The sequence below is a fragment of the Filicampus tigris genome, chromosome 9, assembly GCF_054856515.1.
Source record: "Filicampus tigris isolate MCC_2025a chromosome 9, RoL_Ftig_1.0, whole genome shotgun sequence".
NCBI classification, from domain to species: domain Eukaryota; kingdom Metazoa; phylum Chordata; class Actinopteri; order Syngnathiformes; family Syngnathidae; genus Filicampus; species Filicampus tigris.
Genome location: NC_141225.1, coordinates 23,657,306 through 23,676,985, shown reverse-complemented (window position 1 = coordinate 23,676,985; position 19,680 = coordinate 23,657,306). Strand labels below are relative to the sequence as shown.

At 43.6% G+C, this 19,680-nt stretch overlaps 1 protein-coding gene across 6 annotated transcripts in view; it reads right to left on the bottom strand.

Annotated features, from left to right (window-relative positions):
- Positions 1-19,680, bottom strand: part of magi1b (membrane associated guanylate kinase, WW and PDZ domain containing 1b) — a 96,095-nt gene extending 76,415 nt beyond the window's left edge. For all 6 annotated transcript variants that reach the window (XM_086041838.1, XM_086041842.1, XM_086041840.1 and 3 more), the window contains exon 1: positions 18,885-19,680. In XM_086041838.1, coding sequence (XP_085897964.1) covers positions 18,885-19,182 — 298 coding nt within the window. In that variant the 5' untranslated portion in view covers positions 19,183-19,680. The remainder of the gene's footprint in view (positions 1-18,884) is intronic.

The following is a 19,680-nucleotide window of genomic DNA, read 5'->3' as shown; positions in this document are numbered from 1 at the left end:
GATCTCCATACAGCGATGAACCATCATTTAGCTACCAGTACGTTAGTCACTGCTCATCTGCAAATTGAAGGCTCGCAAAAAAATGGACATGCGTACAGACTGATTGAAAAAATGCGATTGTTTTGAACACTCATTGTCTCAAGAAGGCTCGCGTCAATCTGAGGATCCACAAAATGTGCAGCCACATTTTCCCTGATTTCACCCCACAGCATCAAGTGTGGCCCTGGAGGTCATGCTTGCGCAATATTGGAACTCTTCCAGTTAGCCGGGTTCCCACATACAGTGGACTTTGCTGCAAAGCTGAGCAATCCCTCACTAAGTGACCACACGGTGACCGCAATCAGCCTTCAAATCACTGAATTACATCACATCGCTTTTGAAGCCACCACATCTCTAAAAAGCAAAGCGGCGGGATCAAATACTCGAGACACGGTTGTCGTAACCTACATGTGACCTCAACTCTATTGAAAGCACTGCTGCAATAATAAACCGATAGTAACGCAGGCACTTCAATAGCCCGGAAATGAAAAGAACGACGACAGCGAGATGAGAAATCAATACTTGGCAACAAAAAATACGAGACAGGCCTTATGAGCAGATGTTTCTTTTTGTTGCGTTTCAGTCTGTTGATCTTTCAGTACCTGAATTACAATTGACAGACATAGACACGCCTGCCAATCCTCTCATCAAATATTCTGGCCCTGCCTCCATCTTCATCCCTCACACTAGTCCGGCGACTCCTGAACAATCAAGGCAGCATATGTTGGGGGGGGGGGGGGGGGGGGGGTTCGGACGGGCCTCTGTCCCCCACCACATTCAACGCTCTCCTAGCACTGGCAATGAAAAACCGGATTGTTGAATTAGCGAGGGCACACTAGCTTGATGACCACAAAAAGTAAAAGCCGTCAAAGAGAAGAGTGCTGGATCATTGCTCGCATTTGGATTCAAGTGAACTTTCTTTGCTCCCTGCCTGGACGACACAGGTTAATTTGCTGGCGGCTCACTTCAAGCTAAGTGCTGTGGAGTTGAATTAAGGAGTGGATATGGGTGCAAAGATACTCCAAATAACTGCTTTTAGAAGAAATTGGACTTGCAAACTGTAAACAGCACCAACATAGGAAGAGACTGCTGATATTGTCATCTTAAAGTTGGAGCATGCAGTCTTGAAGCTTCTGGCATGATTTGAATTTCACCCCCCTCCCCCACCCCATCTCTGCCCAAAGAAACGCCCCCCCCCCCCCCCCCCAGCTCACTAACACGCACGCATGGCAGGGACATCAGCTGCTACACTGCGAACATGACTTATGATAGAGGATCGCCAAAAACGAAACATTGCCGGTTTGATGTATTTTTGGGGGGAGGTTTGAATTCACAATCAATTAAAACATGAGAGGCGATCAACAAGGCCTCAAGATGATATCCCTTGACATGAAGTAGAGAGCTTTCCAATTGCTTCTCGTTAACTTTTGTTACTAACCCAACTAGCCCAGAATTGAGCGCATGTACTGTATGTATGTGCACTGAAACCGAATCAAGACTGTGCTGCTCGAAGGCAGAAACTATCTGCGTGTGACATCAGACCACTCGTAATCTAGATAAACAGGTCGAACAACATAAAGTATCTACCGGTAGTATAAAGTCAGCATGGGCCTCTTCAGGCTCCTTTGAACACTTTTTTTCTTTTGCTTTTACACTGCTTGTCCCAAAGTGCTTAATTCCGACCAAGGACTGAATTCAGATGTTTCTATTTCTGAGTACCAAGAGCCACATTCCCACTATGACTGGGTTTAGTTTCTCGGAAGACTGAAACAATCTGCAGGTGCCGATGCCCAAACTGTGCGTTAATAAATACATGCAAGTAAAGAATATTTATACACTCTAAAAACAGGTGGGTTGGAAATGACAAAATTTTGGGTCAAAAATGGATTGATCCACAAATTGCGTCGATTTGACCCACCTTCTTGCCGTTGTTTTGCTCAAATTTTGGGGTTGTTTTGTACAAAATTGCCCATTTTTGGGGTGGTTTTGCAGAAAACAACCCAGAACGGTGGGTCAAATTGACCCAAGTAGTGGATCGGTCCTTTTTTGACCCAAAATTGTGTTTTTTTTCTAACCCAACTGTTTTTAGAGTGATAGTGTTGCATTGGATTGGGCAGACTTCAAATGAGAGAATCTTCATATTCCTCCATTGGCTGCCGTCGGCTATTACTGTATTTTCCTTATTTCACGATACACACACGTAGTGATGTCAACATTTTCCACTAGATTTATTGGCTGTGTCGTTTGTATGTACAGTATACGTCACCGCTCGGTTGATTTGGATACTGTCAAGTTGCAATTCACAGCTCCCATCTGTCAGTCACGTTGACAGATTTCCAACAGCAATCAGATTTTCATCCACACTCGGAAGAGGTCTGATTCCGATCTGAGGATATCAAATGCCACATGCCTTTTTTTTTTTCTCTTCACGCTGCCATGACACATAACACTTGAGAGCAAAAAATAAATATACTGTAGATCGCAATAGTATCACATGGACCATGCAGTACAACAAATTTTGTGTTCTTTTCATACCTTACTGAAGAGATGATTCTCTGTGAACCAACGGGCAGACGACTGTGTGCTCATCAGTCCACCACTTGGAAGCACACCATTGTGGCAGGAACCACATATAAAAAAATTAAAATTAAAAAAAAAAAAAAATGCGTCCTGTACTTTCAACCAAGCCGTCCTGCTTGGTGGACAACTTTGACTGCACAAGATAGGCAATACTGTATTGTGTGTACAAAATAGCTTCTTCATCAGGGTGGTAGCGTACCACTCACATATACTGTCATGATCAAAGAAAAGGAGATGACAGCTTCTCACTGATGACATCTATAGTAATGAGTCCCTTTGAACACTTGCAGGCTGTAAATCTGTAATGTCGCAAAGGTTCGATTATGAACACCATCCAGTCACTTGCGTAACTCACATTTAGCCAGCACATTTGCCGAAAGAAAAAAATAAAAATAAAAATAAAGGGAAAATGTTATTTGTGCCGATCCTTGTACACATGCACTGCATGTGACAAAACCAAGTGAAAACACTGATAGGCTGGCGGCAGTATGTGGAAAAGAAACACCAGACACATTTGACCAAACCGCTTGTCCTCGGGAAAATTCCACTGGACGGAGTAACAACGCAGTAAATGTACATTTTACAGCGCTGCGCTCCCACCAAACAACAGTATCACATGAACACATTAGCAAGGCGTGTTCAAAAATGTCCACTTTTCATGTCTGAGTTTTCATTTCAAGTAGAAGCAGCCCCTTGGATGGCAACCCAAATCCTTTTTAAAAAGGGAGAGTCATAAATACAGCACGTGTCTTCTAAAGAAATACAACACAGTACCCAGGTAGGTTAAATCTTCAAATAAATCTTATTTTGAAAGGCCAAGTCAAGTTTATTGATGGGGAGCTCCTCGTTTTTCAAATCCATCCACAGGGTCTGATAAATGTGACGCTATTAGCTTACTAAAAGCAATCAATCAAAACTAGTGAGGACACAGCAACGGGGGTCCAATAAAGTATCGGGCAGACATGAGCGATGACGCGAGACTAGAGGGATGGCAGAGGAAGACCACAAGGCCGGCAGCATGGTTGAAAAATCGGGAAAAGAAGAAAGAGTGGTCGGGAAGTGAAAGACACAGGTGGCATCAAATGAGAGCAACGCGCACAGTGACCATCTGCTGGCCGCCGTGGTCTGCTGCGCTGTCCTCAAACAACCTTCGTCTCTAATTAAATCAAGCGCTCGGAGAAGACCTCACGGTGAAGCCATGCAACAACGCAAGGCAGAATTCCCCTCGTTAAAAAGTCGGACACGAGATGTGTTGCAGGATCGATTCTGTTTCCTGAGATGTATGCTTCTGATTTATGAAGGGGAGCAGTTAAGATCAAAACGTTTCCCCGACGGAATTCCTGAGTTCACGACGTTTGAGATTTGAAGAATACCCCCGGCGTGCAATAACGTCGTTTGCGCAGTGGCCTACGGCACAAGAAATCGCGCTCACTTTCCGCCGTACGTAACACTTTTCATTTGATTGTTTTAAAGGGGGGGGAAAAATCAACCCAAACACATTTTTTTTCAAGAATATGTTCCCAGCAGGCCCACTACACGGCATTCAACAATGTCGATTCCAAATTTAAATGGATGAAGAAATAAAGTAAAATACCAACACTTGGATGGGTGGACTTATGATGATAAATTCATACAGTACATCATGTCACCAAGCGGTCAAAACACAATATTACGAATACACGTGCGCACGTGTGGGCAAAAAGGAATGATAACCACAATATAAACCTCAATTTTGAAAGAGGAAACGATTAAATCGCTGATGTTAGTGTTCAACCGCCTTTTTCCTAACTTGAGGTACGGAGCAGCTGCATTTTCTACTCCATTGGGGATCCTCAAAATTCTTGACGTTTTGTTTAGCGTCTGAAAGTCGAAAGATACGCAAGTCTGGTGCAATTCATTCCCGATACTGTTGTTACAGGCCATAAGGCCCATCTTCCTGTAAATTCTAAATAAAACTTCAGACCACCATCAAGCGAGTCATTAAACCACTCTTGTTGATAAGCTCGATTTTCTCCCCCACTGACACCCTTATTTGACCTTTCCACAATCAAGCTTTGCCTGCTGTGTGAGAAAAAAAAAAAAAAAAAAAAAAAGTGACAGGCCCACAAGGAAAACGTCAACATGTTTGGCGTGGGAACACAAAGAAAGCCGAACACAGAGAGGAGGGGCGTGAGGTGACACTGACCCAAGACGAGACGCGTCAGCGGACGAAGGCCGCGTGGAGTCATGACGGGGGTCTCCCTCCACTTTAATAGGAGAAGCAACGGCTTTGAAGCAAGCATTCTTGCAGACCAACTTTGCCCTCATTAGATTGCAGCCGCGAGTGAACAAGGGATGGAATGAAAGATCCAGCTGAGGGAAATCAGGGATGGGAGAGGTGGAGGCGCACAGCGCGATAGGGATTGATTTCAGTTTGAATGAGTCTCAGGGGAAGAGGTGCGGTATTGGTTGGATGATGGGGGAAAAACCCCTATCACATTTTTCTGCTTGCTTTCTTTAGCTTCTCGTCTATTCGCCGCACCAATGTCATGTTAAACCACTATTGTCACATTTTATGATTTACACCGGCATTCTGATTAATATTGCGTTTGTGGACCCGTTGGGAAAAAAAAAAAAAAACTGTCTCGGGTGGCGGCCATTTTGCCAGACAACGTTGACTGAAAATGGCAACACGGTCGGCAGAAGTGACAAAATGGCCGCCCCCTGAGATTGACATAAACGGTTGGACCTTACTGCTTAACTCATATTCCACAAAGGCAATATTAAATCAGAATGCTGTGTTTAGACCAGTGAAGGCGGATAGAACATATCGCAAAAACATTTTTGGGAGCAAAATGAGTTCATCTCCTTTTGACGTTCCACAGGACTCAAAGCTAAGAAGCTCCCATAAAGTGTTGTGTATATGTGCTGTATTTTGCTGAGATAGGAGAACAATTTCAGCTTCTTCCTTCCGGTGTACGCCACAACAACAAACAAAAACAAACAAGATGTGAATCATAAAAGTCGTCGGGTTTTCCTTTTTGAAAAGATTGCAGATGAAAATTAATTCAACAGCCTGTATGAAGACTTTTGCCACGTGGGACTCGGAGGAGTGAACACGTCAAATCTTTTGACTCGTGATCCCCGCCCAATTTATAATTTGCAAGATGATTTTACTTATATTTTTCTATTGAAAATCTAAAAATCTAAAAAAATGTAATGAATTTGGTGAATATATATATATATATATATATATATATATATATATATATATATATATATATTTTTTTTTTTAGCGAAATCATTTCTAATACTGATAACCTCAGCCACTAAATTGTAAAAATTTACATCACCAGTTTCCTTTATTTCTATTTTGTTTCACTTTTAGGTCACGTTGACTTTCAGCTGGTGAGATTGCAATCAATGCTGAGTAAAGCTTTCATCACCATGACGGCCAGACGCTGAGCTAGCAGGTTGAACGACGTAAGCGGCTTCTACCTGCAGAAACAAAATACATCGCTGGAGCATATGGCCTTTCAAATGGAATCTCATTTTTTTTTTCCACAAAAAATAAATAAATAAAAATCTGACTTCCAATCATAAATCACCCCACCCCAAACCTCTTTGCTTAAATAAGAAGCACGACAATGACATTATTCAAAAATCCATTTTCTCTGAGAATAACTCCACGCAAGTGACTCGTTTCTAATTTAGAGTTGTCAAGTTGAGCCGAAGCAAGCCCGGCAATAAAGTTTACAACGTGTTGATGAATTGCTAAATATAAATCGGAACCATGTGTTTGGCAATAGGAGTAATGGCTTGCTCCCATTTTCAGAAATGGACAAACAACAAAAGATTCATTTGTCTAATTTCACACATGATTGCTGGGCAGGCCCTGCAGAGCCGCAACTATTCACATACAAGCAAATAAAAACTAGCATTTTCATAGCCTGTCCCTTTTAATGCATACGGCCTACATGAGCCTGTCAGTTGTTCAACTAAAAATAGAGTGATGGGAGCACGCCGGTTGACCTGGGTTCCATGTTCAGGTAGACTGATACGCCTCGATGTGCAGCTGGCACTCAGCCGGGCGAAAACGAGCTGGAGGAATGGATGGATAAGCAGACACGCTCGTTATTAAACTTTGGGCTATCTCATCTTTTACTACGTCTGCTCTATTTCACCTCAATGTCAGGCAGACGGGAAACGTGATGGCTGGCCAGTTTTTGTATGTGTGTTTCGTGCACCAAGGCACATTATGGTCTACTACAGTATACCTGAACTACCCAAAGTGTGGGGTGTGACCCCTCGGGGGGCCACAGAGCTATTGCAAAAGGGGTGTACAGGTGCCAAATTATTAACTCACGCCATGTGCACACTGGCCAGCGGCTGAGTGAAAATTAACTGGGTTGAACAAAGCTTTCTTTTACAATGGAGAGCAACGCTATGGCATCATTTGTTTGAATCTGAATTGAATTATAACTTCCCTGTGCCAGTTTGTCTATTTAAGGTGGCAACATGAAGGTTATTTTCCAGTATTTTCTATACGTCGATACAACTTTCAGCGCACTCACGAGGGAAAGAAAAATGGTAATACTTCTACTTTAGTTTTTTTTCTAAATGATAAAAAAAAAAAAAAAAAAGTCACTGAGGTAGAGAAAAAACGCATGGTTGGATGGACGGCTGTAATGAAATAAAAAGATGCAGCATATGTGTAATAAGAACAGACATTTTAGGCCTCCACGTACTGCAACTCATTTCTTCATTTTACCAGGACAACTGTTTGGTTGAGTTTGCCATGGAAAAATAATTAGAGCCTTGACCTGAACCCCATCAAACATCTTTGAGATGAACTTAAAACAGATATCGTGAGCCAACATGGCTGACCTGTGACCTTACAAATGTTCTTCTGGATGAGTTTGACACACTCCAAATTTGTGCAGAAGGCTTCCCCAGGAGTGTTTAAACTAACAGCTGCAAAAGGGAGACCTAATCCATATTCCCTCCCCTTTTCAGTCCCTATGGTCCAATTGTTCATGCAGTGAAAGACAATACAACTGGCTACCACAGATTAGCACAGTCTGCTCAATTAACGCGATCCTACAGATATAGAGCCACTACTCAAAACTGTATTTTTTACTCACGAAAGGCCCGGAGTGTTGCTGGTTATCACCGAATAGCGAGTTGCAGCCAGCTAAAAGTCTGGACTCAAGTTGATATCACAAGACAGATGCGGTTAATGCAGCGACTTTCCTGCTGAGTCCGTCGTGAAACTGATGAAAATAAAGCACTTGCTCCACTTCGAGCATCTGGTGGCAACAGATTGCAAAGTTCTCTGTGTAAAAAAAAAAAAAAAAAAAAAAAAAAAACATTGGTGATATCGCAGGCAGTCAAGGGATGTTATTCTCACTACACCGTCTTTGTGCTTACAGGGAACATCCAATGTATTTGTTATATTTGCGCTTTCCTGAATTCTACAAAATCTCCATCTAGCAGTCAGTCCTGCATCAAAGTGACGCTCCACTCCGAGCAGAGGTGGATAAGTCTGTTGTACCTCTGTGTCTGCGCAAAGAAATGACAGGAATGTGGTCTGTCCATACTCACACAACCAAACAAAGTTATCTGCCCGCAACATCATGGGACTGAAAGCTTCTCCTCCTGCCACCAATGTTTATCTACTGGTTCCCAGCACTGCGTGGAGGGGAGTGCGCACGCATCCCGGAGGATTTTTATGTAGTTATCCGCCAAGCCCTTGTAGATGACCGGCACCTGTGGATTTAAGACCTTGTTACCATGGAACCCAAAGATCAGCTGACGCCAAGCAAGGCCATGTTTGCACAGCCCGTATGAACACTGAGGACACAAGCCGGGTGGCACGTAGTAGCTCTTAAAGGGGAAGTCGACCCAAAACTCTTCTTCACAAGAATATGCTCTATGCAGGCCCACTAGTCAAAACACGGCATCGTGGTTAATATTGCGGCTGTGGAATATGAGTTCAAGCGGAAGTCGACCAAAACATTTTTTTTTTCCAAGAATATGTTCTATGCAAGCCCACCAGTTGAAACGAGGCATTCTGGTTCATATTTAGTTGGCGGAATATGAGTTAAGCAGCAAAACGCATTCGTTTTCAGCCATTTCAGGAGGCGGACATTTTGTCACTTCTGTTGACTGAAAATGACGTCATAGTTGCTCAGGGCTCAGGTAACGACCAATCACAGCTCACCTGTTTTTTTAAGCTAAGCCGTGATTGGTCATTACCTGAGCCCTGAGCAACTGTGATGTCATTTTCAGTTGACAGCAAGTGGCAAAATGGCCGCCCCATGAGATATTGCAAAAAACAGGTGGATTTTGCTGCTTAACTCATATTCCACAAATACAATATCAAACAGAATGCCATGTTTAAACTAGTCAAGGCTAAGTGAACATATTATTGCAACGAATCTTTGGGGGTTGACTTTCTCTTTAAGCTTAACATAACCAGTGGGGTACACATGTACCACATCAGTGGAGTCTAATCCGCACCATTTCAAAGATATTTCCAAGGTTGATTCTGAAGAGCTCAGGGATCGCCATGAGAATACAAATCATGTTGTACAACACCGAAAATTGCCTGGCACAATTTTCCCTATACATCGTAGCTTGCGCTCGCCTGCTCTTTCCACTGCATTCTGCAGCCCAGCGCCGCCCAGTGCGGCCGCTGACGGGTGCCGCGCAAATATGCTGCAGTTTCACTCCAACCTGTCAAACTGGCTTTGCTACATGGACAGATATGAAACACTTCAACCAAAAAGACACGATGATTGATCATTGCCAGAGGTGTAGAATTATCTACTTATTGATGAATACATCTCCATTGCAGCTTAGCTTAACTCAAATCTTAAATGGCTTTCACTCTAAATGACCCCCACCTCTCCAAAAAAAAAGACTGATTCAAGAATGTTGTTGGGCTGAGTAACCTAGTTGAAACACAAAGGCTTTTTTTTTCCTTTTTATGTATAGAATAAATGTGTAAACAAAGAGCCAAACTGACGGTATAAAATGGATGGAAGCTAAAGCTAAATGCTAACTATCACAACAACAGTTGGGTAGTCCTGTCTAAAAAAATCATCTTCGACTTAAGGTTGATTTAATTGAGACGCCATGGCGCCAGTAGTAGTGATTTGAAGCTGTGAAAATGAGAAGCATTTTTGTTGGTCTCACTTGAATCACTCATGTTCGCCTTTCAAATGACGGCTTGTGATCTGAAGAGTCACAATTTTTCGTCAGACATCTCATGATCATTTTGGATGAAACACACTCTGTGTTGCCAGAACAATCCAAATGTGTTCAAATACACCATGTCCCAACTGTGTGAAAACCTCCGCCCTGCTATGCAGGAAATGCCAGGAGTACCTCTGTGTAGAAAGGCAACACAATGGGTTGAGGAAGCGAGGCAGGAATTAGGGGCGGGGGATTTAAAAAAAAAAAAAAGTAAAAATGCCCTTAGGAAGAGACGAGAGGCTTGGTAAAATGACAATGCTTAACAGGACGCTACTTATCGCCTCTACACTTGTTTACCAGCTGTTGTCTCTGATCATATCGGTCATGTGTATGGGGTTGGCACATCTGTGAACTGGTGGAACAACACAATTCAACACCTAATAAAGCTCCTCCTGAAAAAAAATACAATAAAATGCTGTTTTCGCCACTTGTGAGGAGACACCAGGCTGTCATGTGTAAATCCCCAGAGCCGCCGTGACGGAGAATAAGACGACGCGGTGACTCAGCAGCACGCAACTACACAACAATCCAGCTCCAGCCATACTCTTATAAACCTGCGATCAACATCAAGAAAATTACAAATCAGCTGGCCCTGAAAAGAAACCGCACATCTCTATGCCTGAAGACCCAACAGAGTAATTTGATTTCTTCTGTAATTTATGAGTTCCTAAGCAAAGTGGATCTTGAGGACATGGCGACACATCCACAATACGCTTCGTCTGTCAAGGAGTTATTAAGAAAACAGATGATTGGCTGTCTGATAAGTAGATTGAAACAATACATCTCCGCTATAGAATGTGCCATCAAAGATTGAGAGAGAAAAAAAATATAAATGTTTATAAGCAGGAGGGATACGAGACGAGTGTGCGCCACCAACAGTTGTGGCCCGCATTCCCAGCACGGTCGCAACTGATAAGCTATCTTCGGGAATACAAGTGGCAGATGTATGTCAAGTAGGGAAGCATAGAAGGCTTCCGAGCAACTATGTGCATTCGTCACTGTGACATTTCAGACACGCTAAAAGCGGATGGGAGGAAATTACGTTAAAACTGGATTTTTTAAATTTTATTTTTTACTTCAACAAAGCTAGCCAATTGCATTAGAGATTCTTCTTCAGTCTTTTATAACAATATTGAATATCAACACCTGTCTCCCGGCTCAGATCCGCTTCAAGCTGAGTTCAAGCTGTTAAACGCACAATAGATGTCAGTGACACCCAGCAGACACCTAAAACTTAAAATACTGACGCGGGACAGGCCCCCAGCTGTGTAAACAGTGCATTCCTGAACAGTACAGCGCACAGGGAAAACGCGTTTTGATGTGCGCGCGAGTGCTCTCGCATGCTAACTTGGCATGCATTGTGGTTGCTTGAGTCAAAGAGGAAAGACGTCATTTGCGTGCTTCTTACCAGCTTCACACAGCCGCCATCAAGACTCGCTACAGTTGGTCGGGCAATGCGCTCCCGATTGAGGGAAGGTGATGGCGGGGTGATGATGACAAGTCCTAGAGGCTCTGTGTCAAGTCATAATGCTGCTTGGCACCGTTTCCGTACGGGTATCAGACTGGACTTGTCATGGTGGCCACTGCAAGCAGTGACACGCATCCCCCGTTCAGTCTGCAGCACATTTGTCGCAGCTGTCACTTCATATTGTCTGTAAACTCAAAAGCAAGCAACAATGGCGGCAGAGCACATATACTGTATGTGACCCTGTGTCAAGATTTAAGTCGGAACTGAAACAGATAACCAGCGTACTTGAGTCGAGGTAGAACTGACGCGATTCCCACATGAGGCCGAGCACGGCAGTAAAAAGCCTGAGCGGTCACATAAAACAAATGGCGCTTTTAGGCACCGCACGTGATTGTGATGCCCACGGCGCAGAGAAAAGATGGCTACCAGTGACCTCCTAATCAAGACTCAATTAAGACTCCGTCCTTTTCCTGTCTTGGCTAATTAGACGCTGCTTGTCTAATTAAGATTCTGTCACTAAGCTGTCACGCGTAACACACACTGTAGGTTTACGATAACCTGACACGTATGGAAAGTGCGTGCTTGGGTCTTCTGAAAAGTAACAGAACTATTTCGGTTGTAGCGACAGTGTAACGTCTGCGGTTAGGCTGCTTGGCGTTAGCAAGAACATTCATGCGCAGACACACAACAGTGAGCACCCCATAAAAAAAATGTTTTACAAGACCACACATCTATGACCAATTTGATCTTATTTTCTAATGTACTTTGTAAGCGTCTTTTAAACGTGCTCTAATGCGTGACTTCGAAGCAAAGGACAGAGTGGTTGCCGTAGATTCACAGTAGCACTGCAATGCTAACATGAAGCGTGGAGCTGACAGGCAGGCCGATTACAATATGCTTTTTTCATTCCACAAAACTCCTTAGTAGCGGAAGGCCAGCTGCGATGATGTCAGCGTCTCCCCTCTGACATCAGAAGAGTTTTGCCATTTGGTGCCTTGATGGTTTCCAGCAAAGCTGGAGGACACGTTCTCTCAATAAGGCCGCGTTGCCTCACTTCTTCCACATCGGCTATTTGCACAGACTAGATTTGTTCATTTTTGATTGACTCAATGAGTCCATTTAAGATCAGGGTTTATGCTAGCTAGCTAGCATACAGCAGCATTTAGCCTTGCTGCAGTTGATTGGCTTGCAAAAAAATAAAAATAATAATAATAAATAAATATGAACAGTTAAAATGTCACGTCCGACATTTCATATTCAGAGACTAGCCATTTATCTCACGAGGCATCTATATTGACACCTGTGCCTGGACAGATAATAATTGGAGATGTTCTGAAACTCTCCACGGACCTAAAATGTCAATTTCTGCAGCCTAAATCTGCAAACGGGAAGAGAGATGAAAATGGCGATAGCTCTGCATGAATCCAGCAGACTTCATAAAGCCTGCGGAACAGTCAGAGGAATTTCATTTTATCCTGCGCACCCACATGCTGACGCTTTCTCAGTCTCTACGTGGCATTCGGTTTCCATTATTTGGTTTGCCATTCAATATTCTAGCGCCTGTGCAAACAAGTGTGTAAATGTTAAACGTAAAATTCAATCAATCGGAAATGTTACGATAAGTTCCTGACCCGGGGACGGGCACCCGATCAGCGGGCTTTATAGGGGAAAGATAAATGGCTGGTTATGAAACAAAATTCACGCAAAACGCACAGTCCTGGAGTTCACGCAAACATTTTCTAGAGTTCATACTCTCAAATTGGAACAAAGGAAACTGGACTGTTTTGCTGACTTAATCCAACTGCAACTTGACTCAAATCTTAGTGTTGCTCACTTGCTTGTGTTTTTAAGTACAGATTAATATTGCACGCCCGTGACCTTAGTGAGGCTAAGCCGTTCGGAAAATGGACTTGTAATAATTCCTACACACGGAGGACACCTGAATTAAGGACCTTCGGATGAGACTTCACGCTACAGTTGCGTCACCCGTCACTCAATTCTACGCTGGAGCTGATATCTAACACATGTGGACCTGTCTTTCTTCCCCGCTTCAGATCTTCCTTAGCTTATTTATTTTACTGCTAACCTAACAAAGTCTCCCGCCACTGCCACCCACAAAAAGATGTCTTACTCCACGTTGCTGTTCACTGTCAAGCACAACCGTTGTCAAGTGAGCCGCGGGCTCCCTGCTTGTTATCACGAGGCGGACGGGACGAGGCCACACAACGGACTTCACTTTTTTTCAGCGTGTATCTGAAATGAAACCTTGCCTTCGCTATTTAAAAAGCAAGATTTTCGTTCTTTGCCCAAAAGAAGCAGAACCGCTTTCTCAAGTTGAGTTCTTCCAGGAGCTGAGCTAACAGAAAGACTTGGTCACGTTAGCCTGCACGGCCGCCATTGCACGCATGCAAGGCAAGCGAGAGTATACCCGTATGATCCCATTCCTGACTGGATACGGTACAAAGAGCAGGAATGCGCAAAGCATGTGACGGCGCACAAGAAGAGGCTGGGAAGCATCCGCTGCTCGTAATGCAAATCCGTTTGTAAAGGTCTCGCTCAAGTGTTTCTCACTCAAACTGTCGATATCCGCACATTTTGTTGGACGTGACAACTGCCAAACAAAATCAAGGCTACCTAATGATTCCGAGGCTCATTTTAACATGACAATAATAAAAAGATGTCAACTTGACAATTTTATACTGAATATTTGACTCTGTTTTTAGAGTAAAATTTACTCTACGAAATTAACTATGTATCAGATTCGCAACGACCGGCAATGACTGCTATTATGAATGTTTTCCGTAGCATTACACTTGAACTCCAAGATGTTATACAGTGTGACTGATTTCCACACTAGGCAAAACTCTTTTGTTGATGCGAGCGCAACATTCAATATCAAAATAAGTGTTGAAACCTTTGGGGGGTCGTAGAATTGTACTGTAACCGTGCAAACGTTGAGAATATTCATACCTATGAGCTGTGAGACTTTGCGACATAGAAAACAGAGAGCTTGTAGGAGCAGAAGTCAGAAAAGGACTTCTGGAATATATTTTATCAACCCAACTTCACTATTGTGAAGCTCATGACTTTAATTTTTCTTGTTTCATAGAGAAGATTGTGTCTTCCCGTGAGCTTTTAAATGGAGAGACTACCTGTATGATTACGAAAGTATGGCTACCTGGTCTAAAAGGTGCCTCGAAATGACGGCCTTCTTTTGAGAACTTGTGTAAATGTAAAATATATCCTAAGGACAGCACGCAAAAGCAGTTTGCACAAAGGGGAAAGGGAAGCCAGCGCCTCTCTTCTCACCATCGTAAATTAGTTTGGCATTCTCCTCCTCTGACATAGTGTGTAACGAAAAGTGCCAAGCATGACCAAGTCTTTTTCCTGCACAATACATTTGCCTCTAATTGAGCTAATTGGGGAAGGAAAGTCAATTCTTCAGCAAACAGGAGCCCCGGCTTTGCGCGCGTACATCTTATAAAAATGGGCGGCATTAGTGAAAGAGCATTTGATGGTCTCTTTAGTTGCAAAGGGAGCAACCCCTCTGCTTTGCTCCATTTCAATGGAGAGCTTAAAATTAAGTGCCGACACACACTTAAGAGACAATTTCATCCTGAGGTAGGTAAGGCGCTTATACTTAGAACATCATCCGTTTCTCGCTCCTGTCCGCGCGTAAAAAAAAAAAAAAATTTAAAATCACACACATGGAAATTAAAGCCAGAGATCTTTGCTTAAGCCAAGCTTTGACTAAGGATAGACGAGTCCTTGAACTGCGGTCAGAGCATACAAAGGTGGAAGAATTGTTTAGGGAAAGAAAGGGTGTCTAACTTCCTCCTGTGAGAAAAGGAAATAAGCACTTCCATATGCAAACTCTGCCAAGAACATTGGCACAAATCCACACACGAGTAGCACTAATGGAATAATCTTGAGGCTCTCTAATTAGCAAGCCACAATCTGAGGAAGACAAATAATTTAGTCTTCAAGAGGTTGACAGCTAATGAGGTATTACACATCATCATGCCATCTTGGGAAAACACTCACGTCAAACTGTGGCTTCCTTATTCCCACTGTGGGATAAACTATGGTTGGCGTTACACGAGGAGAGCTCAGAATTTACAGTGTAAAAAGTGCGGTTACACATGTCAAGTTTTGAAGACGATACACACACACACACGCACAGAGAAAAAAAAATACCAAGCGTTTTATTCCATTGTAAAGGGTCCCGAAATATCCGACCCAAACCGTCCCACTATTTAGTATTCCTTCATTTACTTTGTAGTGTCGTACGCTTTGGATATGGTGGAGCGAGACTCATTGCTGTCCATTGATTGGAATACAAAGACTGTTCACCTTCATCCATGTTAGAATTTTATCAATGAATATCAACAGAGCTGAACTGTCGGCTTATTGCGATGTACTAGAACAAATTTATTTTCATTTCATTTTTCTACTAACATGCGAACGTCAGACCCTCACTGGTATGATGTACCATTTACGTAGCTGACGAAATTATCGTGATGCTACATAACCCAAAGTGGAAACGCAAGCCCAAAACCTGATCCAAAGCATACCTTGGTGAACTGAACAGTGTCAATGTGGATCAAGGCACCTGAGCAAAATCTTAGAAACGTGTTGTTTTTATGTCACTTCATAGCGACAAAAAGAAGGCATACAAATAGCGTGATGGGATGAAGATCTTGACAAGTTTGATCGTGACACGACTGCCTGCTTGCACATGCAGCCCAGTGTATCATCCATATCATGTGCATATCATGGATCTGCGGACCATCGCACTGAGATCAGATGATTTTTATGTCGGAGTCCCCAATTACATAATCTGATGATTACGATAGGAGAGTAGGAGCAATACACAGAAAAACGGACTTCTCCCTGTTTGTGGGCTCAGCAGCACACGAACTACGCGTGTGTGGGACCTCGCACCACACTTGAACAAATCTCAGAATTTAGTTGGCAGTCCGCAGGCGCAGAGCTTCCCGGATAGTAGGGAGCCACCGCAGACGTGTTCCCTCTTCGCATCTCACTTGATTCAAGTGAGAAACTGGCACACGTTCTGGGTAAAATTAGGTCAACCTGATTTTACAGATGGCCTTCATATCAAGCATATTTTCCCAATTAAACGCGATTAGGGAAGGAAATTCCCAGACAGCGTGAATTATTAAAAGCTTTCAAATGGAATGAGATCACGTGACGCCGTATGGCAGTGACACCCGACATTCCCAGATGGGCCCTGGCGGAAACGTAGGTTTTCTCCTCCCGGGCTAAAGTTGTACAGCGGCTGTGCACGGTCGTCACTAACCGATGATTACAAACGAGCCAAAATGAAAATATTTATATTTTAATACAAATAGAGATTTGTGTATTACTTGTCAAGGAAGAGGAGTACATTTATACATAAAACCAATTCCATTTCATTACCACAGTGGGCTGTTTTTTTTTTTCCCAGATCTTTGGAGGTATGAGTGACGAGGAATACTGATGAGTAGGCATTAGTACAAGTCAAAACGCACAATGAAAGCTAATTTTTGTACAGGCACTCAGATGAGCAGCACTTCCATCCAGCAGAGCTGTTTTGATCAAGTTGGCCCTGCAACTCTTTCTAGTTTGTATTTCCACTACGGCGTGTGTAGGAGGTGTGGTTTTGAATCAGCTCCACATAGTGTGACTATGTGTTGTGTAACCATCCCCCAAAACATAAATACAAGATAAAAAACACAAAAAAACGGAGGAATCATGAGACTGTAAGCCAATAAAAACTAGGGAAGGAGACGTCCCTTCAAGCTTCAATAAAAAGACACTTTGTTTTCCTGCCTCTCCGTTGTTACATGGAGGTAATCGTTCTCGATTTAGCCCATCAGCAAACAGCGATGAGTCTAGCGCCGCACGTTTGGAACCATACAACGATGACACATCTTTTCTCTTACGTTTTTAACTTACACGCCAAAATAAGAGCTGTGTTTTTCAAAGGTGGTGGCAGGCATCCTCCACTTGTTTATCTGCGTGCTATAAAAGTTGTTCAAATAAAACAATTATGCCCTCTGCTCTGTTGAATGATGAATGAAAAAAATGTCATCAAAATAGATGAAAGAGAAAGGTCTTGTCCACAAGTAACTGAGTGAAACGCATTAGAGACTGACCAATGTGCAATGCTCATTTTCAAAATCCTTCTGGATACGATGTGTCATTCGCGGAGGGTCCAGTCGTTCCCAAATTCCAAAACTTGCCCTTGAAGAACTGCGGCTCTTTTGACGGTGGCAACATGAAGTTAGCATAATTCCGAGCGGAGACCCACGCGTCCCTTCAGCAGTTTGCCATGCTTCGCTAGGAAGCTGTCACAGCGGCTCAGTGTCAAACCCAACTGGGCCCTGCCGGGTCAAGATGACCATGAACGAGACAGATCAGCCACACTAGCCTGCTGTTCCCTATTCTTGTTCAAAAATAAATAAATTAATACAAATCTTGGTCTAGTGAGAAACCAAAAGAAGGCGCAGGGCCAAGACTTTCTTTGAGTATGCTAAATTAACTCAAATGTAAAAATGGGTGCATGCATGTATTTATTTTTACTTTATCAACGGTGGTAAGGTGCACCTGAACACCATTGGAAAATCTATGTGACCTGGCCTAGTAATCAGGGGTTCACTTAAAGGGGAGCGAAACACAATTTTATTCTTGGCAAGAATGGGTTGTATGTGGTGGTACTCTGATTTAATGCTGTGTTCGTTGAATAAGAAATAAACCTCATAATAGATGAGATTTTTCAATCTCAGGGGGCACCACGTTAGCACCGATGAGACGAAGTGACGTCAGAAGATTTTAAGGTCCTTATCTAGCTTAGAAAATGGTTGAGTTTTCTCAAATTCACACTTTTTTGTTTATGATAATGTGTGTATGTAACTAGTTTTGTTCTCTTTGCCTTTCACTGTCTTTAGCTGTTTGTTTGGGGGGGGGGGGGGGGGGGGTTGGGGGGGGGGGGTTAAGACTTAAGTGTTGTCTTAGTGATTTTGTTTGTAAATGTTTAATTGTTGTGCTGGTTGTGTGAAGCACATTGAGTTGCCCTGCGTATGCAATATGCTATATAAATAAAGGCCAGCCTACAGGGAAGGCGCTACACCAGGGCTAGTGAGGGGTATAGCCCCGTCAGAAATTTGTGTAGCATTTTTTTATATTTATAAATTATTTTCTCAGCCCCCATATGTATCAGTCAAGCCCCCCTTTAGGCCTGGGAGAGAAAAAAAATCCTGGAGCCATCGCCCTGCCTGCCTAGCAACGTAAACTCTGAGACAATCGTAACGGATTACAAAAATAGAACAAGTTGGCCCAAATGAAAAACGGACTTTTTGTCAAAATGGAACTTTAAGTAAATGATGAAATGCATTTAGTTCTACATGGATGGGCCAAATGGCCCCAAGGCCAGATGACTAGCTACGCCTCTGCTAGTACTACAACTAATGCCTTAAAAGTGTCGATTTCTCATGCATTTCGTGGAAGTGAGCATCTTGTGAGCTTTGACGTGTGTCGGCGCCACTTCAGTGCTTACCTGGCCTGACGGCTTTTAACCTGACGGCACCTTTGCAGCTCTTGATGAAGGTCTGCACGTCGTACAGGGGTAATCCTGAGATGGGAAGGTTTTCCACCTCCAAAAGAAGCTCTCCGTCATGTAACTGCCCACTGTTGTAAAGCACTTGATTCTGCTTGAGTTGCCCGATAAACGCAAACTCTCCGTTCTCCGCACCGCCGCGCAGTGGTACGTTCAGGGCCCCGTGGGCATCTTTGAACACGGAGCACTCGTTGAGCCGGGAGGTCCAGTGGTTCTTCCTCAGCGCGGGGTTGGACATGTTGGGACAGCGGCACGCGAGCAGACGGACGATGCCGCTGCAAACAGTCACAAAACACTGGCTTTATTTGCAAGTGAAGCGCAGCAAACTTTCTGCTGCTTCCACAGAAACATGAGCGCCTCTGACAGTCGTGTCGCGCGCAGCGAGGAATCAAGCCATTCCCGTCCACCTGGAAGTCACTTCTCACACCGTGGAGAGTCTTCGATCTTCTTCAACATGTCTCTACGATTAGTCGCTCTTTACCGGGGTCATACTAACGTTACATCGACAGCGGTCCCACTCAGCAATTGGCCCCGAAACTCTCTTGAAATTCGCTTGACTTCACTTTGGTGAAAAGCGACGGCTCGCCGTTCTCCTCCCCCAGTCGTTGACTCCTCGGACCCAGGATCGGGGCTGGTTTGACCAGGTCCGACGCTGGTTCTTCTGCTTCTGACTCGGAGATCCTCACGAGCCGCGCACCGGGAATGTGCTGTGCAGAGCTCGTGCTACATTCACGTG